Source organism: Capra hircus, chromosome 2 (assembly GCF_001704415.2).
Source record: "Capra hircus breed San Clemente chromosome 2, ASM170441v1, whole genome shotgun sequence".
Classification (NCBI taxonomy): Eukaryota; Metazoa; Chordata; class Mammalia; order Artiodactyla; family Bovidae; genus Capra; species Capra hircus.
Window position 1 is genome coordinate 108,218,503 of NC_030809.1, and position 20,927 is coordinate 108,239,429.

At 41.2% G+C, this 20,927-nt stretch overlaps 1 protein-coding gene across 1 annotated transcript in view; it reads right to left on the bottom strand.

The window, feature by feature from the left end:
* Nucleotides 1-20,927, bottom strand: part of STK39 (serine/threonine kinase 39) — a 318,038-nt gene that overhangs the window by 123,759 nt on the left and 173,352 nt on the right. Inside the window, exons 11-14 of the mRNA XM_018064061.1 lie at nt 10,770-10,892; nt 10,646-10,675; nt 2,879-2,941; nt 496-563 (exon numbers count right to left, since the gene is read on the bottom strand). Coding sequence (XP_017919550.1) covers nt 496-563; nt 2,879-2,941; nt 10,646-10,675; nt 10,770-10,892 — 284 coding nt within the window. The remainder of the gene's footprint in view (nt 1-495; nt 564-2,878; nt 2,942-10,645; nt 10,676-10,769; nt 10,893-20,927) is intronic.

Genomic DNA, 20,927 nt, shown 5'->3' on the forward strand with positions numbered 1-20,927 from the left:
GAAGACTCAGGGTTCTTTCAAAATATATCTATCATTTCTCCACAGTGGCTGATCAAGCCTGTCACTGCAGAATGTTCTGAACAGGCAACTTGTAGCACAAGCATGGTTTATTTCTGTCAGAGGCTGACTGCTGAAGTGTGAAAGAAACTCATTAAAAATCTCTTACTGTGAACTTATATTGTTAAAAAGAAAAAAAAAGAAAGAAAAGGGGAAAAGAGAAAAAAAACCCCAAGAAAGAAAAAGGAAGGGAAAAAAAATACTTAATGAAGGGTACACTGAGCCTGCAGATACACTCATATGGTGCTTTTCTTTCTCATTCTTCTTGAGGAAACAATTGCAAGAGAGCAATTAGTCCTGGGAATACAGCCCACACTGACTATCCCAGGAAATCAAATAAGATCATTTTATTTTATGCTAATATTATGAAAAGCTAAGAAAGTAGATTAGAATATTGTACTATAGTAAAAATGATGCAAAATAAACAACATTGTTTACCTTAATCTTAAAACGAGGTTTACAGCACAAGAAGCTTCTCTGTAGTCTTCACTAGCGTTGGGTAAGCCCTTTAAAAACAAAACAGCCAACGGTTATAAACTCAGGAAACAAATGCATAAAATCATGATAACCCTTGATTCATAAGAGTCCTTTCTTCCTGGAAATTTCAATACTACGCCTTTTATTACAGGCCTATTATTTGGGCACATAACACCTCTGTGTGAAGGCTGGAATGATGTTTATCTCCCATCACAACTGTGGATCTGAATGTTTCATATAGAAAGCCTCGGGAGGATGGGCCCTGTGAACAACTGGTATATGCTGCAGTAAGTCCAAAGAAGAAAGATCAGCCATTTAAAGGGGCACCTTGCAATCTGAGCCATGGACTGCATCTACTGGGCCTTGGAGGTGCACAAAGGTTGGGCCCTTTAAACTTCAAAGATGCAGAGGAAGAAGGAACCTAGCAGATGAGGCTACAGTTTACCTTTCTCACCTAGAGCCTGTTTCCTTGACCACAGATCATTAGTCATGAATGCCTCTACTGAACAGGCCCTTCCTACTTTGTGAATCCCTGGACATGAGCCCTTCCTGTCATAGTAGAAAAAATAAGGAATTTTTGGTCAAGACTTGGCTCTGCCACTGACCAGCTTTGCAACTGTGGGCAAGTCATTCTGTGAATGTATTTTCTCATTTACTAAATGGGGATAATATTTGCCTCGAAAGTTTCCTGGGAGAACAAATACTATATATGAAAAGGAGTCCAACTATACCATGTTATACAACACTAGGTATCCTGATTCCTTTTTCCATTTCCTTTATTCTTTGCCTTCTGACCCTTTATTATTCCTACGCCTCCTTTTATCATTAACCAATCCCTGTAATTTATCTCAAGGTGCTACACTAAGTTGCCTGCTGAGTTGCTTCAGTCGCGTCTGACTCTGTGTGACCCCATGGATGTAGCCCCGCCAGGCTCCTCTGTCCATGGGATTCTCCAGGCAAGAACACTGGAGTGGGCTGTCACTCTCCAGGGGAATCTCCCTGACCCCTGACGTGATCGAATCCACGTCTCTTATGTCTCCTGAAACGGCAGGCGAGGTCTTTACTCACAACTAGCGCCACCTAGGAAGCTAAGTTGCTTCATACAAAGTAAAGACATAAACTTAACCCTGGTTCCACCTCTAAGCTGTTGTGCAACCATGGATGAGCCACTTGGCCTCTGCAAATCTTTGCTTCCTCATCTGTAAAACAAGGGTCAAAGGCTAGATGTCTGACCTGCAACCACGAAAGCCCATCACTCCCTCTCCTACCCATACAGCTATTTCATAACATACAGATCAGGTGGAATAGAAATAAATTTAAATGGAATATGCAGATTTAAGGGGAAAATTTGATCACCAGGCTGGTAATACTTGATAGTATAACCACGCTGGGCTTCCCTTGTAGCTCATCACGTAAAGAATCCACCTGCAATGTAGGAGACCCTGGTTCCATTCCAGGTTAGGAAGATCCCCTGGAGAAGGGATAAACTACCCACTCCAGTATTCTTGGACTTCCCTGGCAGCTCCTGACTGCATTGCAAGAGGCCTGGGTTTGATCCCTGGATTGGGAAGATCCCCTGGAGGAAAGCATGGCAACCCACTCCAGTATTCTTGCCTGGAAAATCCCATGGATAGAAGAGCCTGGCAGGCTACAGTCGATGGGGTTGCAAAGAGTCAGACATGACTGAGCAACTAAGCATAGCACATAACCTCTTTGAGAGCCAAAGGGCTTACTATTAACTACATGCAAAATCAAAACGGGGGGCCTACACTCTGAGTTTGCATCCACAGTCCCTACCCTGGATAGCTCAGCATCCTTCATCAGGACCCAACACAACTCATGGCACACGAGTTCTGTCACATAACTTTTAATACGAATTCATTTCACAATCACTGAACTATTATTTTTACAAGGAAAGTTGTAGAGATAAACTGGCTCATGAAATTCAAGGATAAAAGAATTACAAAAAAGTCATAGAAATCCAACCGGGAGCAAAGAAAGGAAAGTATCAATTAACTATAATGTTTTGTGACTGGAACCTAGTAGAATGGTGAGTCATTTTCTGTCTTTTTCCCATTTCACACAGTACCAGCAATTTTGGAAGCAGTCTGGTAATCAGTTCTTGCCTTTGAACCTATCATTTAAAGGTTGGAGGCCCTGAGAAGCATGGTCGTCATTAGTGACAGTCCTCTATTTTTCCATACCCATTAAAAAAGAGAGTTTACAAGCCCCTGCTCTAGAAGCACTACCCCGATACCGTCTATCTTTCTAAAACGCCAGGATTTTTTTTAAAAAGTCTGTCTTCAAAGCATCTCAAACATAAATGACAGGCAGAGAAACGTACCTGCGAGTCCTGCACAGAAAGGGACTGTATCTGCTCGGGGATGCTGCTGGCGTTCACCACCATCTGTTAAGAGACCCACCGTTACAGCACGTTAGGACACCAAAATGGGACATTAAGGTCAGTGTGGTGACATTAAGTCTCAGTTATCAGAGACGAAAATCTTAAATAATTTAAGGAATTTTAAAGCACCGTTTCCCGGAGTGTGGTCCTTTGACAACCTTCATTGGGATCACCAAGGACACTACTTAAAAGATTCCTGGGTACCAGCTGGCCTATGATTCAGAATTTCATTGAGACAGGAGAGAATCTGTATTTTTAATAAAGTGCCCAGGTGACCCTTATGCTTTTAGAGAACCACCGAGCTTAAGTGAAAAGGCACGGACAATTTGGTATTTTAAACTTGATAACAGAAAGATGCTCAAGGACCATTTTTTCTTTCTCATTGCACAACTTCATCTCAAGATGAGAGCCCCTTAATGAAAGGATGTTAGGATTTGCACAACTTGCCCCTTTTAATCATTACTTTGAACAATTTATTTGCAGCACTGGATTTCAAAAACTATCTTCCCCAGAAGAGAACCTAGAGTGAGAGATTATATTTTTCGCTCTAAGCTAGAAACCTGACCCCAATGTGATACCCCAAATATTTCTGCCTCAAGCCCCACTTTTGTGAACTCTGCCCTAGAACACAACTTGAAAGACAAACTGCAAGAGACACAGCATCAACGAAGAATGAAAAATACATATTATTCCCTAAACTCACCATCAATTCTAAAATTATCAGAAGTCATCAGAAATTCTTTGTGCCCGAGTTTTCTAAAGTTTGAACATAAAATTTTTGTCTGCTTCTGCAAAGATAACTGCATGTATGTTTCCACAAAAAATAACTGAAGACAATGGCACCCCACTCTAGTACTCTTGCCTGGAAAATCCCATGGATGGAGGAGCCTGGTAGGCTGCAGTCCATGGGGTCGCTGAGGGTCGGACACGACTGAGTGACTTCCCTTTCACTTTTCACTTTCATGCATTGGAGAAGGAAATGGCACCCCACTCCAGTACTCTTGCCTGGAAAATCCCATGGATGGAGGAGCCTGGTAGGCTGCAGTCCATGGGGTCGGACACGACTGAGTGACTTCACTTTCACTTTTCACTTTCATGCATTGGAGAAGGAAATGGCAACCCACTCCAGTGTTCTTGCCTGGAGAATCCCTAGGACGAGGAGCCTGGTGGGCTGCTGTCTAAGGGGTCGCACAGAGTCGGACATGACTGAAGCGACTTAGCAGGTAGCAGCAATGAAGAAATAGGTGGAAGTGCAACTGTGTCTGCAATTTACTTTGAATTGCATCCAAAATCAAAGATGGACCAACAGATGAACAGACAACTGTGAGATGAAGCAAGTATAGTAATGGCAGAATTGAGGTAAATGCTGGGTAGATGTTCACTATAAAATGCTTTTAATGTTGTCATATTTTGGAAATTTTTCACAGAAAAATGTTGGGGTGAAGTGATTATATTAGAAGAACAAATAACCTATATTTACTAGCCAGCCAGAGGACCTTCCCCCACCCCAAATGATTTCTTGTAAAGAATTTTCCAGACTGATTCCACAATCTTCTTTATCTTTAAATTAAATATATATATATATATATATATTTATTGAAGCAGAGTTGATTTACAATGTTGTGTTGCTTTCTGGTATACAGCCAAGTGATTCAGTTATACATATATATTCTTTTTCATATTCTTCTCCATTATGGTTTATTACAGGATACTGAATACAGTTCCCTGTGCTACACAGTAGGATCTTGTTCATCTATTATATACTAGTGTGTATCTGCTAATCCCAAATTCCTAATTTAACACCCCCTCCCAATTTTAGTAATTATAAATTTGTTTTCTATGTCTGTGAGTCTGTATCTGTTTTGTAAATAAGTTCTTCTTCTTCTTCTTTTTTTTTTTTTTTAATGTTTTAGTTTTTGGTCCCAAGGCATGTGGGATCTTAGCTTCTTGACCAGGGATTGAACACTCACCCCCTGCATTGGAAGGCAAAGTCTTAACCACTGGACTCCCAGGGAAGCCCAGTAAAAAAAGTTCATTCTTAGTTAAGGTTTGAGATACAACCAAAAGCCACATGAGCACCTACAGAATATTCTACCATTAGTCAAAGAAGGTTTGTAATCTGGAGAATTCTTAATGGCATTTACTACAGGTGACAACTTCTCTTGTCCCTGGGGAGGTCCATCTCCTGCCTTGACCCTTACTCCTGGACCATCAGGAGCACAGAGAACTACTTAGCTGGGGGCTGGAACCCCATGCATACCACATAGCCTCACTGTGTAGGTATAACCCTGCATGTGAGAGAAAAACCAGTCTCCAGCCCCCACTGGTATACGAAGTGTGCAGAGACGTACAGGAGAGGTGGAGAGAGGGTGTCCCTGCACAAAATCTCTCCCTTGACAGCCGACCAGCTCTAGTCTGCTAGAGCTCACCACCACAGATCCCATTCTATTAGTTTACGGCATGACAGGGTATACATTTTCAAATGTCAAAACTTACAAGAAAGCTAACACATTAAGCAGCTGTCATTCATTAACAGTAAAATATATATTTGTCTACTGCAGTTTTTCTTTTTTGCTTTTAAACAGTTTGCTATTAAGATGGACACTTGAGAAAATGAGTGTTTTTATAGGAAGACGAAAGAAAAATAATAGATTAATACTGGACACAGCCCTGGAGCCAGGCCTCTGGGACTGAATGAAAGAGGAAAAGATCTTGGAATGGAGAGAAAAAAGTGACAACATCCATTTTTCTCATTTTTCATAACGCTCTGTCTAATCTTCTCATTTTCTGTATAGCTAAATGCAATGTGTTATCCTGGATTGGATCCTGAGACAGAAAAGGGATGTCTGTGGATAAACCAGTGAAATTCAAATAAAATCTGAGATTTAGCAGACGATAACGCAGCAATGACATGACTCAGTGACTAGACGACGACAAACGAAAGATCACTGATGATTTTTAGTTGCGACAAGCGTACCGAGGCTATGAAAGAAATTAACAGTGAAAGAGCACAGAGGAGGGATGGAGGAGAACTCCAAACTACCTCTGCAAATTTTCCGTAAACCTAAAATCACTCCAAAGCAAAAGGTTTCTTTCCAGAAATACAGAAGACTAATTTTAGCCACAACTAGTTAGAAAGCCAGTCGCCTGCAAAAAGAACACCTTTTAGGAAGTGATGTCATAAAAACATCAAGTTAAAGCCAGCTGTGATGACTACGGCTCGGTGCAATCAATTTGGAGGGAGAAATCAAATCTTGGCCTCCAACGACAAATGGATATAAGACAAACAACATGAGAGCTGACAGGCTTTTGGAAAATGCAATGTCATCAGAAGTAATTTTAAAAAGCTAAAGGCGGTTTTAACAATCATCCAGCGATGCAATGAATTTAGCTTTTACATGGTGTCTAAGCTGTGGTGCAATTCACTTACCCTAAATCCACACCAAATGTATTTTCTTTTCAGAATGAAATATCAGAGTTTGGAAACAATGAACCTAGCCTAGACTCTCTGACAAAATTCTTCAATATACCTGCTGTGGGCCCTACAGAGCCTCTGTCATCAAATCTGCCCACTTGGCATCATTGCTTTCAATTATTAAGGAACAAGGACAACTTTCCCAAAGGGATTTCTGAAGTGTCACAGTTGTTTGGGAGGAGGGAGGCTTGTTTGAGACTTCTAGTAATTAGGCAGATATTGAAAACAAATCTTCAGGGACGTGGAGCATACAACCTTCCTGGATTCCAGTCTGGACTTCTGAATTCAGAGCAGCTGGTGTGTTTTTCCTACTCAGTGGTCCTTGATCCTAGTTAGCCACATGTCAGAATCATGTGAGCAGCTTTTTATAAATTAGAATTGCCCCGGACATCACTCCAAACCAGCAAATCGTAATTTGATTTGCTGGGTCTAGGGATCTGCATTTTTAAAACTCTCAGTTTTTCTGATATGGAGCCAGGATTGCAAATCATGTTTTCATGTCACCTAACATATGAATTATTTACTTACTACAAATTAATAATTAATAGTAGGTGACTAAAACTTTGCAAGGCTATATCTAAAAAACCAAGTTAGGGACACACTAGGACCAATTTCTCACTGAGTTGGCTATGAATCTCAATAGATAAGCGTTGTAACTCTGCAGCTTGACAGTTTACACTAGAATGTCTCATCTCCAAATACAGCCCAGTACCTGGCACATCTACCCAATGTCCCTCTGACAAATACCCCACCCTGGCCTTCTCGATTTTCTCCAACTAATGCTATTAATACAAAAACTGGACATTCTGTCCTATGCTTCCCGGGAAGCCAAAGAGTCCCTCACAAAACCAGCATTCCTAAAACACCCCTCATCTACTAGAGCATCTCAATCTAAATAGGGAACTACCAAGGTTACTTTTTCTAAACTTCAGCTGGATTATAAAACATCTTCTGTCTCTTCCTCCTTTTCTCATCTATTCATAAATATGATAGAAGTATTCAGACATTTGTTTAATGTCTGATTTTCAGTACATGGGTATCTATGTCACCAGCAAAAATGTACAACATACTTACTAGATGCTAAGGGAAGACAAATGTGAATAAAATACCATCCCAGTCACCCAGTGACTTACAGTCAAGTAAACAACTCAACTGCAATTTAAATGATGAGTATTCCTGAAAAGCTTATTAACATGTAAACACAGTGGCATTTCAATGTACCATTTAGTACAGACTAAGCATTTTCTCTCTAAAAGATGTTTAAAGGTAAATGGTACACAGTCTGAGACTGTATATAGCTTTTTTTCCCCAGTTTTATTGAGGTATAGATGACAAGATATTTAGCATGACACAGCTTTTGATAATAGCAGCTATAAAAATCCAAAGTCAGCAGATTCTATCACAATTCTATGTACTTATGCTTTATTTATATGTGCACCCTTCAAAATGCATACACAAAAATGTTAATGGAATATAGTCTATAATAGCAACCTCAATGTTCTCACCAAGAAAGAAATGGTTAAATAAACCACTGTGATAGGGAATACCCCACAGCAGTTAAAAATAAAAAGGCAATTCTACAGCAAGTATTGTGGCAAGATTTCCAAGATATAAGGCAAGATGCAAAATGTTATAGTTTTTATGATCTTAATGTTTTTTAAGTGATATGCTAGATTTCTTTACGTACACATTTGTATGTGAACAAACAAGAAAAGGTCTGGAAGAAAACAGTGCAAACTGATAACCTCTGGAAAGACAGGACAGTCACAGGGGTCTGAGGGGCAGCAAGATAAAATGGTCCTTTAGAGTTATTTCTCTTTAATTCTCCCATACCTTTCACAAGTCTTTATGTCCCTCTCAATAAGGCCTACCCAGACCCACACATTTAAAATTATAAACTCCGACCATACGATACCTCACCCTCTATGCTATTCAATTTTTTCCCCATTACTCCTATTCCATTGTAACAAACCACATAACTTACTTATGACCACTCCTGGATATCATTTATCTACTCCCACCAGAATGGAGGCTTCACAAGAACTCTGATTTCCTCACTGATGTATCCCCAGTGCCTACTAAAACAGTGCACATCATATGCTCATTACACATATTTACATATATTATTTCTATTATATAATTTACTTATATTTGTTGAATATATTCAACAATTTTCATTTCCTTTATAACAGATAAAAAAATAGCTTTTGCTTCACATCCAAAAAGCAATTTGGTGTGACTGGCAAATCACGGGGCTACTTTAATTAAAAGCTGAAAGGACACAGGAACCATCATTGGAGAGAATGAACACAGCACATGATACTGAAATGTTAGCCCTGCCAAAAGCAAATAAACCACCAAACAGAAACAACCAAAAATGGTGGAAGTTGTGTAACAGCAGGTGGAGCTGGTGATGTCTGAAGTTTGGTAGGAGTCATCCAAACTAATGTATACTTTCACGGAAATAAGCCTATCTATATAATTCCTTAATTATGCCCAAGTTGCCAGTATGGGCACAGGTGCCACTGGGAAATCAAAGGAGTCTAGATAGAGTGAAGTGCCCAAGACTTCAAATCCCACTCAAGAAGGCTGACAAGGATGCTTAATGACAAACTGACAGCGTGCCATACACCGCTCTCTTTCCTGGCTATGAAGACAGTACACTTGCCAGAAAGATACTGCTAGTATTCAAATAACAGATCAGTTTTCAGAGCTGTTTCAACAAGCGCATAGTAAGACATCCTCAAAGTAAACCTAACAAATCCTCATGAAGAAAGAAATGCTAGATTTCTAGATAGTCTATCTAGATAGATCTCTAGATAGCACATATCTGTCTGTACTAGTAAGGCATGGCCACAGTGGATACCACCCAAAGAAGATGTCCTGCAGTGAGCCAAGAACGAATGATGTTTGCGTCAAGAATGCTACCGAATCAAATTACTGGGCTCTATTTCCAGGGAGAACTGACACTTCTTGTTTAGAGACACTCTTAGATGAAAAACCTTGATCGGCACTTCGCTCTAGATAAAACAGAAAAGTGGGCAAGAAGAAGGCAAAGTTCATGAGAACAGATTAAGGTCATTCCAAAACCATGGCCGCATACGTGTGGGCCACTGTGTCCTTCTGTGGGACTCACCACCATCCATGCAACTTCCTTGATCAAAGCTTGCATTCTATGTATAAAATAGGGTAATTCATATGATAAATAAAGGGGGGAACAGGATCTGAAGGAGCGCTACCAACAGGAGGCAGGCCCGTCAATGAGACATGAGAAGGAAAGAGAATAGAGGGAGGGGAAGACGACAGGGGGAGAATGGCTTGTGACTCTGATGTTCTCCTCTTAGATGGCCCATCTGGTTATTTCCACTTAAAGCACAATGATAAGATTTACTCCTTTAATTAAAAGGAAATGTCTGCTAGATTTAAAGAGTTGGAATGGATATCATGTGTAACCCAAAGTCTTCAGTTTTCTTACTGAGAATATATTAATTACTAGCTTTGTAAATATTTGGAGCTATTTAAATGTGCTCAAACTTCCTCTAAGAGAATTAGCAAGTTCTTTGAACTACAGTCATCATTAGCCATTAGGATGATTAACCAGTGGAGGAAGTAAAGTTAATCAAAAGATAACCAGTTCTCAAAGGGAAGAGGATAAAAGAGTGTGTATTGCTTACTAAGTTGCCCAGAAGATTTAAAAATCAAGACCAACAAATTCAACCTAGAGTTTCTAACCATCTGAATATTTTGCTTTATGGTAAACCAAAAATCAAGGATAAATTTTCCTATATGCCTACTCTGTTTTCTAAGTGACATAAGAATTTAAGATTAAGTGAGCAACTAATTTGTGCTAAGAACTCCTCCACTGAGTGCTTTATTACATGATTTTATCAGTCTCACAGCAATTCTATAAGTACTGTTTGACAGAGGAAGAAGCTGAGGTTCAGAGAGTAAAGCAATCTGCGCCAATATACACAGTTCCAAAGTTTTGGATTGGCCAAACTATTTTTTTGGATTTTTCCATACAATGTTATGGAAAAACCTGAATGAAGTTTTGGCCAACCCAATAAGTCAGAAGGCATGAAGATCTGCCAAGTTTACGTGCCTCTTTTTTTTCCTACACCACAAAAACAAAATTCTGAAAGTTCTTCCCCAAACTGCTCAGACTCTAATACTGGCAGGCAGAGGTGAAGGGGAGAGAGGAGGCAAAGAACTAAATAAGGAACCACACTCACCTCTGGATTTTCTTCTTTTACTCTTCGTGACTGTAAAACAAATACATATTCATTAATACACGCCTCAAAAAACCACAAAAATAAAGTTGACCCAAGTCAGCTAACCATCATCAAGGTGATCTACCTTTTCTTGAGAAAAGGCTGCTTTCCCTTCTTCACTTTTCTCATCCATCTCGTCGTCGCTCCACTCCCAGTCACCGTCTTCGGTTTTATGAAGGTGACCGCTTGACCCTGGAACTCGTCTCACCTGGATCAAAAGAAATCCACTCAAAGCTTCACCAGTCGAAAGTGAACAGTGCTTGCGAGTGCTGCCACTTGAGTCACAAAGCATACACCTACCCTGAAAATAACCTGAGTGGTTATGAATTCAGGGGTAACTAGCAAGGATTGCCCCAAAAGCCACCCACAGCCACCCACACGCATCCTCTATCCAAAGATACTGTTTCTTGAAATGAGTTACTAAACGTGTGTAGAACAAAATGTTTTGGAAGAGTATCACACATGTCAGCCATGAAGGATCAAACCCTTTTTTCACTCCGGCTTCAGTTCATATTTTATGAATCACTACACAGGAAAGGCCACAAGGGAGGTTTCAAAATTGCTTAAGGAAATGCATGCGTGTATTTGATTAAGAGAAGGTGAGGGACCTGGGCAGCTGCTAGCCTAAGGCACCTGCCATCCACAGCCTACATCACAAAACCAAGTACCCCTCTATTGCCACCTTGCTCTTTTTCAGCATCTGACATCATGCCTGTTTTCCCAGGATTCTGCTCAACCCACTTGAGCAAAACAAAACAGTATTATTCTTAACACACCTTATAGCCCTTTTGAGGCCTGTGAGATTGCTAGGAACACAGCAAGATAATCAGCAACTAAGTCAGATGATTTTAATAGATAACAATCTATTCTATCTATAAAAACTAGACAGCAATTAGCTCAAAAAATAAAGATGTGGTCCATGCGGGTATGCTTTCCTAGTTTCTCTGTGTTTGAAAAGGCAAAACTTTTCAAATGAGAGGATGACTGAGAATAATGAGCCTCTGACCAAAGTAATTTGCTTTAAAAAAACAGACTCAGATGTGTTTAAACTAAGCAATGTAGCAAGTGAACATAACAACCTGTGGTCCATCAGTTCAGAGAAGCCACAAGTGAAAAAAAAAAAAACAACTTTGGAGACTGTCTAGTCAAACCCCCTCATTTCACAGATGGGAGAACAAAGGCCCAGAAGTGACCCAAGATCACACAGGTATAAGGACAAAATGAAAAGGCCCATTCAAATTCAAGTCTTTCTATGCCATTGAATAATAACTGTGAAAAAGCAGCCGTCTAAAAATGTCCTTGGAAGACTTTGAAAGAGTATGACGTGAGGAAAGACTGTTTTCCATACTAGAAACTATTCACTTATACGGTGGGAAGTTCATGAGTCCCACGGGAAATAGCACAGACTTCAGATGTAAAGCAAGCATTTACACGCATTGGATCAACGTGAAGTCATAAACAACACAGACGGGGTTGGGTTCGATTTGAAGGCATTACCAGGTGGATCCTGTACAAACAAGCCTGATCACTTTGTCTTGAGCTAAAACATGGAAACGAAAAACTACCAAAAGGTTCTTACTCATAATCACAAATGGTTATGCTCAATTTTTAAAAAAAAAGTTTTATCCACTTCAAAAAATTTTTTTCTAACTAATTCACCTTCAAAACACTTAGCACTTAGTAAAACTCCTTCTGTGCTTGGCATATATATTTTTCCACTTGCGTTCTGAGTCACTGGAAAGACCTATTTAATGATAGTGATTTTAATGATGCTCATAGATGTTGACAACGTACTGCAGAAAAGATGCTGAAACGCACTTCAGGATTTTTCAAACAGATTGCTCATTTTAAAGCTATATCAAAGAAAGGGATAACAAGAAAATTTTCTGTTGACGTATACAATAAAATTGTTTTCTTAGCAACACTAATCATGATGAGAGCAACAGAGGAAAATCTGTTAATGACTACATTAAAAGAAAGCATTTAAAGCCACATCTACTACAAAACATACCGTTAACTAAGAAGTGAGAAGACAAGTAAAACTGTGGATCATAAACAGAAAAATACTCTACCTTCATTCAGACTGTAAAACCCAAGCACGGTTGACAATTACTAACATTCGTGTGCTCGTTTAAAAGAGCATACCACGGAAATCTCTCTGAAAGCGTGACAGTGCAGCTTCCCACCCTAAGATTCAGTGGATGTTCTTTTCCCTCTCATTCTACTTTTAGAAAATCTGTCCGTTTTGTTTCTGCAAGAGGCATCCAACTACAGACAGTAAAATGGCCAGCTTCTATTTCATTTTAGAACCCTGTCTCCCTCCTCTTGGTTTTATTTGCTGGAAGAGAGAAAGATAAAGCAAAATGTCTAGAATTATAGCCTCGGATATTGAAAGAAATGGTGGCGTTGGCCTTTAAGCAATAAACAGTGATTAAACAAATGGAATGTAGAAATTAGGACAGAGAACAATTTAAAAAATCTACGTAGCATAAAATGTTCATATAAGTGTAGCAAGAGTAAGAACGCAAATGTATTCCTTAAGGATGTTATCTTGGTTTATTGGAAAGGAAAAAACTCTCAGCATAATTTGAAACCCAGGTTTCATGGCGTAGTTATATGACACTGACCTCTAAGGAAGAGACCAGAAAGCAATTTTACAAAGTTACATCCTTGTAGGGAGTTTGTAAGGATGACAGGGAAGTTGGAGGTCTTAGAGGTCTTAGAGCTAAGGCAACTAAGTTTCACATGGTTTAAACAAATAGTTTTTGTTTTTTTTTTAATTTATTACAGAACGGAAGAATAATCTACAAAACAGATGCTTCAAAAAATAAAATGTGTAAAAGCTTCTATCTTGCCCCATTCCTTACAATGATGAAAATGGAGGTTACTCACCTCTAGAACAATGCTTGCATGCCAGTTACATCGTTCTTATTCTATTAAACGGCCCACTCACTTAGTAAAGCCAAGAGGTGACTGAATGAAATTTTTCCTCTGTCAGAGGTTTAAAAAATAACCCAATGATTTTCAGAGATATGAGCTCAATTTAAGTCATAGCTAGAGGTATTCATACGCTCACAAATTCCTCAGGTCAGAGCTGGCAACGGCGAGGTTAGACAAGCCTTTACATGCAATAACATTCATTCCCCAAACTGGGAATAAAATACAATCGAGCAGTTCTATTTATACCAAACCTCTGGGAAGGAAAGTGATATTATTTTCTCTTTCTCAAAACAGTATTTTTATGAAAATCCATCAAAGAAATGAAGTTATAATCCCCCCCCCCCCCCAAAAAAAAAGTCAGGCTCCACCAGACAGAGGGAACAATAGTGTGGTTCCCAGGCCAGTTCTTGTGGCCATGGGGTCGGGTGTCAGAAGCAGAGCTAGGACAGATTGGCTAGGGAGACGGAATGGCAGCAGCAAGGGAAACAGTCCAGAGAGCCGCCTGACTCATCTTGCCAGGCTTGCCGCTCAGAACAGGAGCTTTCTATAAATACCAGGACCCAGGACCTCCATACAGTATCTCAGGTCGCCACCTGGTCCCAGACATAAAAACAGGAGGAAGCATGTGTACAGGAGCATACAGGAAAGCCAGCGGAAGCACTTTCTGCACAAGGTGTTAAATGTTAGAAATGGAGGTATGTTTCTCTAACAAACTCCTGAATAAAGGATGAACGTGACCCAAAGAAACACAGTTTTTTCAAGTTTGTCTTAGTTTTGCATGCTCTTTCTTCCAAGACACTGGCCAGCTGCTTACGGTGCCACGGCAACTCTTCCAGGAGTGGGATTTGGGGATCTCCTTGGAATGATTTTCCTGCCCCTGCAAATTGTGTATTCCACTTCCCCTTTACTGGCTGGACAAACTGCCTGCCCCACTGCAGCCTGAACCCAAGAACTCATCTCACATCCACACACTGAGAACACTCTGGGTATGGCAGAAAGCAACACTCAGTAACTTTTCTCTGACCAGGCATTTTACTAACCAGACACAGAAAACATGCTTCTAAATCAACTTACTTATAATGTCCCTGAGGCAAGGCCAAGCAAACAAAAAAGCCTTCCAAATCATCAAAAATTAAACTCACCAAGTTTTCAGTAGTAAATAGTTTACTGCCCCCACAGCTTATACTCCGACATTTCCCCTGTGCCCACCAGCTCTCCAGCACCTCCATCCCACGCCTACTGCCTGGCCTCCCTGTGCTCTCCGCCTCTCCCATCAGTCCCTCCTGGCTTCTCCCCTATCATAGAAAGCCTGGAGGCCACAGCTGACGCTCTTGATGCTGCATGTATCAGCCCCCCATGTCCCCGTGCCCGCTCCCGGCCAACCCACACCTGGAGGAAAGCTGTGGGTTCAGCCCGAGCCAAGGGCTGAAGGAGCGGAGGCACTCTGCCTGGAGCCATCACAGGTGATCAGTGGCACTCCTAGCTGACACAGCAGTCCGGCGGCAACCTTGCCCCTCGTCCCGATGAGCAGTAACAGCATCATCTAGAAAGGCTGAATCTTGGGCCCCACCCCAGACCCACTAAATCAGAATCTTCCTTTTTGCAGACTCTCGGGTGACTGACGTCACTCAGGTTGGAGAAGCGCCTTGCCCACTGTTGGTCTCTCCAGCCCATGATACCAGCTGTTACACATATAACAAAAGGGACTGTGCACTTGAAACATATTAGCCAATTTAAGTCGACTCCCAGGTGTAAAGAGTCTGCCCGCCAGTGCAGAGGACTCCGGTTCAATCCCTGTGTCAAGAATATGCCCTGGAGAAGGAAATGGCAGCCCATGCCGCTATTTTTGCCTGGAGAATCCCATGGAGAGAGGAGCCTGGTGGGCTTCAGTCCACAGGGTCGCAAACAGCTGGGCACAACTGAAGCGACTTGGCATATCATAGGAGTATTTACACAAAGGAAACTGGAAAATGGTACAAATTTGGCATTGAACTCCCCACTTAAGGCCAAAATAGGAGTTCTCAAGGTTTATAAGCACAGCACTGATCAAAAGACTCAGCTCATGGAAACACTGTAAAATTTGATGACATTTCACGTGAATTTAGTAGTTCACATGAATTTAGTAATAATTCCTGAAAACAACCACTTTCATTTACAATGGCAAATATCTCAATTTTATCATATAAGCCTCTCACATTTCACCTTTAAAAGCAACACACTAATTGATTTTTATGTACCAAACATTAGTAATATACAGTAAACTATCTTAATATTTCTCAAACTGACACCTATGGCTTGGGATAACATTTCTCATGAAAGCATCATGAGGAAACACAGAGCGATATATATTTTTTTAAATGCAGACAGAAGTGAAAAGGGTATCCTCTGAAAAACTGTTTTACATGATGCAAAAAACTGGTTTTTTGATGGTTATTGCCAACACTGAAAGTCAAAGCCTAGGTAATACTGTTGATACAAAGAAAGGAAAACTGTGTACTTCTAAATGAAATAGTTTCTATAAATTGTTTAAGTTATATATACTTATACTAACAAATTATTATAAGTAGATATTTTATTTCATCTATTTCCATAAATGCTCTTAAGTTCACACTGACCAGAAAACTCTTATTTTTCTAATTTTAGATTCAGAAAATAAAGTATTACAATACTTTCAAGATCCCTTTATATTTAGGAATACATGATAAACTTTATAAACACGATCATAAATTTTACCTGTGATTGATTTTCCTGCAAAATAGGAATAAAGATCCTTCTAGTTAAAGCATGAAGTGAGATCCTCGAACTTTCTTAATTATTAGTATGACAACAGATCAATGTTAAATTTAAATGTCATGGAAAAAATAATATTCATTTTATTTATAACAATTTGGAACCTTGATTATCCAACAGGATATTTGGGAAAAGTAAAATGTGAAAAATCCAGAACTACTGGCCTAGTTGACATTTCTGCCTGTACCTTCTGATACACACAAGCATTATTTCTACTATGCGTGTGAATGCCTGTGTTTGTATATACATATAAAGTTTCTGCATGGGGCATTCACTGGATAACAAGACATTTTTAAAATAAAATTCCATTTTGACTTAAAAAAAAAAACCTCCCTCCCAAACTTCCCTACCCCTGTCATTTTGACTAAAGGGCACAGTCATTTAAGGTTTCTAACATGACGCCTGGCACATAAACACTCAAGACATGACAGGCGCTATTATCGTGACTACACTTCATCTTTCTCACAACCCAAATCTATCAAACACTATATTCTGCAAATTTTACCTCCTCAGCTGCCACTGTGCTCGATCACAGGTCCCCTTCAACACTGACCTCTTGTCTCTCCTATTAAAACAAACTGCTAATTCATCTTCTGGCCTCTAAACTCTATTTTATCCTTCATATTGCCATGAGTCATAGACTAGAACTTTCTCCCAAAGAAAAAAACAAGAGCTCACTATAGCCTTCAGAATGAGCTCAGTCTCTCCATAACCTTGCCCCAAATTAGTTTTCCAAGACTTACTTCCCATCATATTCAATCAGACACCCACAACCCAGTATCATACAAATTAAATAACTTTACAACTCTACTTTTCATATCACATGTATATCTCAGCCTGACCTGTCCTTTCAAAATTTCTACTTACTTCTTTCCTTCTAGCTTAAGAAGTGTCGGCCAATTCTCCCAACTGGTATTTTGCCTTTATGTCATTCTACTCTGTGTGACATACAACAGGTGACATACTGAACCGTATACTCCTGCAGGGCAGAGAACAAGCCTTTCAAAAGAATCACTTATTTTCTCATTCAGTCAACAAAGCCTTATTTAATACCTACCTGGTGACAAGTCCTAGACAAAAGATGAATAAAATCAAAGCCTACACCTTGGAGTAGTCCACACTCCAGAGAGATGGACAGACATTTAAGCTAATAATTTCAATAAAATGTGAATGCTATATAACCAAGATATGAATGCTGTGAGATCTCAGGAGAGAGGATGACTACCTGTCGAGCGCACCAGGCAGGGCAAGTAAAGACCTTATTCCACCCAGTGGGAAGGTAGGGCATGGAAAGCAGAGCCAGGAGGGAGCTGGGTGGTCTGGACAGGACCTGCCCAGCCCCACAGAGGGAGTGCCCGGCATAAGGAGACTGCTGCCACAGGAAGGTAGCCAGCGTTGCCAGAATTTCCAATTTTTCCAGAGAAGTGGATAGCTTCGGTTTTTATGTGAATGCTCTTTTTTTTTTTCATTCCCATGTTAACACGTTTATGTCAAGTAAAAGCAAAATTCTTCTACACAGCCTAAAAATGATGCATCTGTGGAACAAATCTGGCCTGTGACAGGCACCCTCTGTGGTCCACCAAGTCAGGGGGCTTGGAATTCAGACAATGGAGAAGCACAGAGGCTTTCCAGTGGCTATGGGGGTAAGGGGGGGTGTTCGAATCTGGATTTCTGAAAGCGGAGCAGACCTACGGGGACTTGACGGTGAACATGGCTGGAAAGAAAAGCAGCAGTGGTAATGGTTCCTGCTATTACTGGCATATCACTAGTCACACCCAAACTAGGCAACTTAAAGTAACAACAATCCCAGGAGCCCAGGGGCAGTCAGACCGGCTTCCCTGGTGCCTGGGGTACTAGCAAAGTGCTTCCCCTCTGACCCCAGTCAGAACAAGCCCTTCTGGAATTCCTGACACGCGAGAAAACGGAAGATGAAGAAAGGACTGCTGTTTTACGAAGGCCGTCGGTGAGGGCTTACAGGAAAGGAGAAGCGTATTACTGGACGCTGGAGGATGACAGGACACTGCTGTGCAGTGACAGTTTGGCAACGCTGATACCTATGGTGAAGCGGGAGCAGAAATGGACCTCATGATCTAGCGGAACACATTTGCAGGCAGAGGGCTTAAAGGGACACCTGGGTTCTGCTTGCTGCCTGTGATAAACCATGAACTGAGAGACGAGCGAAAGGACTCATTTTTAAACACAAACCGGTTCCTCTTCCACAGCCTCTCCAGACATGCAGCATGTCTCAAACCCAGCCCCGGCTTCAGAGCAAAGACCAAATTCAGGCTGTGACCAGTGACACTGTTAAGACTTTAGAAAGATCTAAGGTGGTGCTTCCTGGAAGCTTTTAAACAGACCTAAGGCTTTCTAAGCTTCCCAGGTGGTGCAGCAGTAAAGAATCCACCTGCCAATGCATGGGTTCGAGTCCTGGAGAAGGAAAGGGCAACCCATTCCAGTATTCTTGCCTGGAAAATTTCACGGACAGAGAAGCCTGACAGACTACAGTCCATGGGGTCACGGGGTCACAGGGCTGGACACAAGGGAACACACATGCACACACACATGCATCAGGCTTTCTGAAGACCTCAAGAGCAGGCCTGACAGAACCTCTGCGTTCCACAATCAGACTTCTGAGAACCTTAAGGCTGTGGCCTGTCAGTGTCACATGGAGTCCAAAGTAGCCAAAGCATCTCGAGGTCACGGCTTCTGTCTAATACGTGAACCTATCGACATTCACAGAAAATCCACAGTTTTACAGATACTTGTACTGTGAAATTACTGCCAGGTGAGACTATAACAGAGAGTACAAAAGGAAAAGAGCATTCAGATCCCAGAACTTTTAGGGGCAGGAAACAGTCTGAGAAGGCTACTCAGCTGCAAGCATTGACTCCTTAAGAAAAAGGAAGGGTCACTTAAAAAGTAGAAGCAAGAGCCCAGAGCATGGAACCAAGAGACAGACAGAACACCGGTAGAGGCATAGGCAACAGCCAACTGGCCAAATCTCCCATCCGTCGTGGGCGTGGGGCCTCTGGTTTTCCCACTTTGGTGCAGGCCTTCAAGAAGCCTGCGCTCCTGCTTTGTTCTGGCTGTGTGTCAGGAAGATGACTGGGGCAAGGCCCTTGACTTTGGGCCTGAGCCTGAAGCTGTAACAGGATGAGACTTCTGGAGAGTCTTGGAAACGCAAGAGTATATTCTGCATGTGGGAGGTATGTGGATTATTGTGGCCAGAGGGTACACCAGGGCAGGGCAGGTTTGTTTTATTTTTCTCCCCCAAAGATGCCCATAATAACACCTCCTGATCCAAGTGTTCTTCCAGTCTTTTCAGCCCCACTATCAAGAGATGGAGTCCAGTGCCCTCTTCTTATACCTGGGTGGGTCTTTGCCTTGCCCATAACCAACAGAGTCAAGTGTCAGAGAAGGTGATGTGGTTTCCACCTGGCTCAGCAGAGGATGTTGCAGTCACTGTATAGGCAGTATCATGCAGGCAGCCCTGAGGCCTCCATGCTGCAGGCAGGCCAGAAAGAGCCCACGAGGAGAGGGCCTGACCACCTGACTGCAGCTGCGCGGGACCAGAAACCAGCCTGCTCAGACTTCTCCGAACCCTGACCCACAGAAGCGTGTTAAAATGACTTACTGTCTGAAGCTGCTATAGATAACCAGAATAAGGAAGTCGATGAGGTTATTTATGGAATTTCATTTCCATTTTTTATGGTCAGGAATTCTTTAAAAATTCGTAGGTCATATTTGATATCCTGTGTGTATGTGTGTGTGTGTGTGTGTGTGTGTGCGTGCACACTCATGTGCATGCTCAGTCGTGTCTGACTCTGAGCCCCTGTGGACTGCAGCCCACCAGGCTCCTCTGCCCATGGAATTTTCCCAGCGAGAATACTGGAGTGGGGTGCTATGTCCTCCTCCAGGGGATCTTCCCAACCCAGGGATTGAAATCGTGTCTCCTGCATTGGCAGGTGGGTTCTTCACCACTGGGCCACCAGGGAAGCCATTTGATACCCCTTCCCATGGCAAATGCCATGATCTACCATGCTTTGCTTCTTGGTCAGTGTTTTCTGACTGTCGATTTTTTGGGCAACTAAACAGTCAGATTTTAATTCATACTTCTACTTTTTTTTTTTCTGTCTGACCATGTTATTATTTATTAAAATACCAAGATGAAAAAAGTCCATTTCTATCAATTATAGATAAGTGGCTCCAGCTAAATCTTGGCCCTTTTGCCAGTGATCTGAATTAACTTTTTTTTGACGTCTCGGAATTCAATGTTTACCTAGTTTTGCTAAAATTTGGCATTCTCTTTTTCCAGAATGTAAAAGGAGAATAAAGGAATGAGAATATTAAAATGTTCTATAGGCAACTGGAAGAAATTCTAGAGAAACAGAGACCCTTATAATTCAATAATAACAATTCAAAACACTGAGCTAGATCAGTGAAGGGCACACGTATAGCAACTTCCTTGTAATGCTTTAACATTTTCTAATGTGAAAGTATCAAATCTGATAAA